Source organism: Aplysia californica, unplaced genomic scaffold, assembly GCF_000002075.1.
Source record: "Aplysia californica isolate F4 #8 unplaced genomic scaffold, AplCal3.0 scaffold00188, whole genome shotgun sequence".
Classification (NCBI taxonomy): domain Eukaryota; kingdom Metazoa; phylum Mollusca; class Gastropoda; order Aplysiida; family Aplysiidae; genus Aplysia; species Aplysia californica.
Window position 1 is genome coordinate 265098 of NW_004797458.1, and position 2890 is coordinate 267987.

The following is a 2890-nucleotide window of genomic DNA, read 5'->3' on the forward strand; positions in this document are numbered from 1 at the left end:
CACACACACACACACACACACAAACAAACACACACACACACATTGGTACAAAAGGTGTGAAGCGAGCCCACATTCCATCATTCCATGTAGCCATGTAGGTTCTACCAGTGTTGTACCAGCAGCTACCCTATCGAGGGTCAAGATGGAAAGTGGAAGTGCAAAGGTCAGAGTACAATCAAACACCGCTGTCACCGCCGGGGCCTACGGCTAGGCTACCGCAACGTTGGGAAGTTGCGAAAGCGAGGCAAACAACGCACGGACAAACCCACCACACGGCTTTCTCGTTGACTGCTGTGGGCTGCGGCTTGTAGATAAATACCTTGGGCCAACTCCTGCTTTTCCTGTCCATTCACCGGTCGACGCTTCTCTTTTTCATCGTCATAGGCCTAGATATCTAGATCTAGATCTAGACTATATTATAAGATCTAATTCAACAAGTTCAAGATGGTGAACCTTGGAGACGTTTTCCCTAACTTCACCGCAAATACCTCAAAGGGCGAAATTAAATTTCACGATTGGCTCGGCGGCTCGTAAGTTTTATGATTATTATTTTTATTTAGATCTAGATATCTAGATATCTAGATCTAGATCTAGAATCTATATCTAGATCTATTCCTAATTAACCAAATAACACTTTCCCGCATTCTTATAGATCTAGATATCTAGATCTAGATCTACCTTGTGGTTGAGTAAACTTAAAATTGTCACAAGGCTATACTATGCTATAGTCTAGAATCTAATCTAGATCTAGATCTAGATCTAGATCTAGATCTAGATTTAGATGTGCATTTGTTATAATAGATCTAATCTAGAATCTACAACATGATGTACATTTGTGAAGGCCTCTAATAGAGGCTCTATACAACAATTGGCCTACATATTATTAATAATTATGTACGATCTTGAGACTTGAGAGAAGCAGGCCAAGAATGTATAGGAATGGTAATATTCTAGGCCAGGCTACTTCTACCGTCTCAAATTAAAATTGTTGTACTTCCAGATATTTCATGGTTCATTCTTCTCTTTTTTACATGACATGAATATGTTGACTTTTCCTTCGTAAACTGTGTTTTTGAAATATTTGATGATTTACTGTTATAAACAACAGATTTTTGTGGTGGCGCTCACAGAATTTCCTTTTATGCAGTTGCGAGCGCTGTAAAACCTCTACTAAAACAAACAAAAAATAGATTTTGTTGACACAAGTGCAGCAAGATCTAGATCTAGATTAGAAAAGAGCAGGAAAAAACTGATATATTTTACTATCATGGTAGCCTAACTTTCATGCTCAGGTAGGCTGTTGCTTTATAGTTTTTTGGTTGATTTTTATCCTCGTTTTACACAAATTTTGAGCTCATATCAGCATCTGTCGCAAATTATTGATGGTTGCTGCTATAAATATTATGTACACCTAAGCCTAACTGTAAGCCTAAGTTTTGTGCATAAAAAATCTGGGGGAGGGAGTTCCGTTCCAGATAGGAATTATACTCCGCTGAGAATATTATTTTGTAAAAATCAGGGAGGGTTTTAAGGACTAATATAGGAACTAGCCCCCTGTAATTCCCCTTAATTAATAATTTGACATTATTTGCAATTAATTAGGTTTGAAATATTCCTGAAAAAAAATTGATTTGCGACAGTTTTTTTTAGTGGTCATATAATATGTGTTCTGCAGCCTAAATATGACAGAAGTTTTGACCCGCAAAAGCAGTGCATCTGTTTGTGGGAGTTAGAAGTAAAACGTTACCATTCTAAATGAAGGGTTGGAGGCCATCATCATATATTAGCTTATTAATATAAATATAATTTTTATGTAACTACACAAATAGATTACTAAGGTGTAATATTTGCAGTTGCCAGACTACCATGCATGACTATTGTCTGTTAAACTTAATAGTCAGGCTGTAATAAATACAGTTAATGATAATGTAGCTGTTTTTCTGTCTCCTTTGCTCTTTTCTTTTTTTATTTTGATTCCAAAATTCAAGAGTTTGAGTCTGACCTGTTAAAATCTAGCTGATCTAATGTCTAGACAATCTGTGTCTGCTAGTGTCTAGAAGGATGTTAAGAATTACAAGAGTAGCCAACGCTACAGGTTATATTAAGATTGTTTTTCTCTCTCTCCCATCTGAAGTTTGCAAGTATGTCTTTATCATTGAGTTTGTGTGTGGATGGGAAAGGCGGGGCTGTCATTTTGAGTTAACAGTCAACTCGACTAATGAGTTTAAGCTTTATATTACAGATGGAGAATGTCGTAGTGGATGGTTGATTCGTTCTCATCATACAGTCTAGCATGCACACGTATTTGGTTGGCGGGTGCTCTGGTGTGGTTTGCTTTATCTTTCCTATCAAACATCTTTTGTCCTTATCTCCCCTTCTCCTTTTTTTATGTTTGTTACTCTCTTGTAACACCTCTAATTTTCTGGCGCTCATATGACTTTACTTAGTTGCGAGCGCCGCAAAACTTCTACGAAAACAAACAAATGCACACATAGCAAAATGGGCAGGAAGCGGAAATCTCTTCAGTGTGTATGAATTAGAAAATACTTTTATATAAGAAAAGATTTGGGACCTAAAAATCTGTTCACTAGGTGCATGCTTTACTGTCATGTGTGCGTTTGCCTTGTGCATGCTAGATTCTTATATTTGGTTGCTGCAGAAGGGGTTAAAATATTTTAAAATGCAAAATTTGAGGTAGCACAAATCCTGAAACACAGATGTAGCAGAAGTATGCACTTCTGAAATATATCAAATTATAATTCCTGTTGTACTTACTGTCTTTTTGTAGTAATTGCAACATAGTTTTTTTTTAAGATGAATATCTCTTAATCATTTAATCATGTCATTATTATGTATCGTGAAATATAAATAAATTTTAAAAAGCACCCCC

At 36.4% G+C, this 2890-nt stretch overlaps 1 protein-coding gene across 1 annotated transcript in view; it reads left to right on the forward strand.

Moving 5' to 3' along the window:
• Positions 1-369: 369 nt before the first annotated feature.
• The window catches only part of LOC100533273 (glutathione peroxidase), a 22868-nt gene continuing 20347 nt past the window's right edge, over positions 370-2890 (forward strand). The window contains 1 exon segment of the mRNA NM_001204579.1: positions 370-530. Within this exon segment, the coding sequence (NP_001191508.1) occupies positions 445-530 (86 nt within the window). The 5' untranslated portion in view covers positions 370-444.